The following is a 2,250-nucleotide window of genomic DNA, read 5'->3' on the forward strand; positions in this document are numbered from 1 at the left end:
GCAATAGGCGGGGGACACCCTGAACCGGTTGCCAGCCAATCGCAGGGCACACAGAGACAAACAACCATCCATGCTCACACTCACACCGAAGGACAATTTGGAATGTGTGTTGTTGTTTTTGGAATGTGGGAGGAAACCGAAATACCCGGAGAAAACCCACGCTGGCACGGGGAGAACATGCCAACTCCACACAGGGAAAGCCACAGCCGGGATCGAACCCACGACCTCTGCACTGTGAGGTCGACGCGCTCACCACTGAACCACCGGGCCGCCACATTCCATCATTCTGCGTGGATATCGCCGCTAATGAACAAGCAAAAAAATCAGATCAAGAATATCGTAGGATTAATGCCTAAAATGCTGTAATTAGGCCAAACTGGTATTTTGGGCCTTCCTGGATATTTCTTTGTTGATTTTATCTCGTTTTGAAATCAAGGTAAAATAGTGTCAAGAACTATGACGGATGGATGGAGTGATGGGCACACGGAGGGAAAGAGGGGGTAAAAATATCCCAAATGCTACCGTAACGAGTCTCCCGGGATGTCAGCTGCCTGCCTTTTAGAGGACGGGACAGCTTGTCTAATCTGGCGTGTTTTTTTAATTTGAGCGGGACAGGCCGATGCGCGGGAGGCTTTGTGTGCGTGCCCGCGCGCGTGTTTGCATATGTGTTGGTTGAAGCTATCAGCTCATGTTCTTTTGATAAGGCAGTCCGCGGGAGCTGGAACAGATCGAACTTTAATTTCCTTGAGCGCGCTCCATTAATAAGGTACATTTTTCATTAGCATTCGAAGTCATGCAGACGTACTTCACCTTTAATGTTGTGCTGCTGCCCTGATGCTATAACTCATAAGAAATGAGCATTATGTTCAAGTTCAGTGGAATTTTTTTCTTCTCCTCCCGGAGGACATCATTGAAAAAGAAATACAGTTGTGCCTTGAGATATGAATTAAAATGCTGTCCCGAGGTTCGAACTCAGAACTTTGAAGCAGCCACCGTGCTGCCGTCTCCTGAGTCTTGCATATTTTTACATACGCAGATTTAAAGATCTCATTACTTTGACCACAAGCTAAGACTGTAAATTTTAAAAAAAATAGAAGCTGGCCCTCGTGACCTCCGAAAAATATTCCCTCATCGAAGTATTTTAAAATCCTGTCTCTGCTCTCGTCGTTCCTAACCTCTCGCCCTCCTCCGTGCGGCGCCGCGCTCCAAAACAAACCTCCGCGTCGTGTTCGCCCGTTCTGCCTTCGCATGGAGCGCTTGTTTCTCAGGCGCGCGGTGACGAAACGGCAGCGAGCGCTGATGCAACCGCAGAACTTTTAAGGACAAAAATAAAAGTGTTCCCTCTTTTCAGACGGGTGCTCCTCAATTATTCACAACACGGGTTTTACAGTAACTACAGTGCCCGCGGGTGGAGGAAGCACTCATCATGAAATGCCCCCCTCGGCCCTTTACTGCACATGCACTGAAGGAGCACGTCAGAAATAGTCGTGAAATATTCTGAAAATAGAAGCCAGGTATACTTGATGCTTCCAATTCTTACTCTCTCAAATAGGCAGAGTAAAATGCCGATTAAAAGTTTCAATGTCCTTTTCTCATATTTCATATTGACGAGCTATACGTGAAATGGCTTGTTGCTATCATTATACCGTATTGCAGCTACGTTCCAATTCAAAAGAACAAAGGAAGCGGAAACCAGGCTTTTGCTATACGCTACTAAATGTTTTGGGTTTTTTTTTTCACAGTTTGAATACATTGCTTGCCTACACTTTAAGAAATAAGATTTTACTACAGGAGTGCCCAAGTCCGGTCCTCTTGTTTTCGATGCCTCCCTCCTCCAACACACCCGATTTTCCGCTCATCCGCAAGCCTTGCAGAAGCTTGATAAGGATCCTCATCATTTGAACAAGAAAAAGATTTTCAAACAAATCATCAACATTTCAAGCCACGAGAAAGACCAAACACAATCTCCTAATCTCCTCTTTGTCTTGCATGTCTTGTTCCCAACAGGGGTCCTGACCTCCAGCAGCAGCAGCAGCAGCGGCATTCTCATCATCATCATCGAACATGTGAGAGGAGCTCTCAGCATGCACAGGATGACCAGGTCCTGCTCAAGCTGAAGCAGCTCCCCTCTACCTCGGTCCCAGCCGAGCTCCCTGCCTCCTGCAGCCTCCCTCCTTTTCCACATGACCGCGAGAAGATGACTATCACCAGTCGGCAGTCCTTGAATGTCCTGGCGGTCATCTTCCTGCT

The 2,250-nt window shown here is 47.2% G+C and overlaps 1 protein-coding gene across 1 annotated transcript in view; it reads left to right on the plus strand.

The window, feature by feature from the left end:
- Positions 1-1,978: 1,978 nt before the first annotated feature.
- The window catches only part of LOC109529811 (uncharacterized protein KIAA1644 homolog), a 3,988-nt gene continuing 3,716 nt past the window's right edge, over positions 1,979-2,250 (plus strand). Inside the window, exon 1 of the mRNA XM_019893272.1 lies at positions 1,979-2,250. This exon is cut by the window's right edge and continues 2 nt beyond it. Coding sequence (XP_019748831.1) covers positions 2,198-2,250 — 53 coding nt within the window. The 5' untranslated portion in view covers positions 1,979-2,197.

This window comes from Hippocampus comes, unplaced genomic scaffold, assembly GCF_001891065.2.
Source record: "Hippocampus comes isolate QL1 unplaced genomic scaffold, H_comes_QL1_v1.1 scaffold62, whole genome shotgun sequence".
NCBI classification, from domain to species: domain Eukaryota; kingdom Metazoa; phylum Chordata; class Actinopteri; order Syngnathiformes; family Syngnathidae; genus Hippocampus; species Hippocampus comes.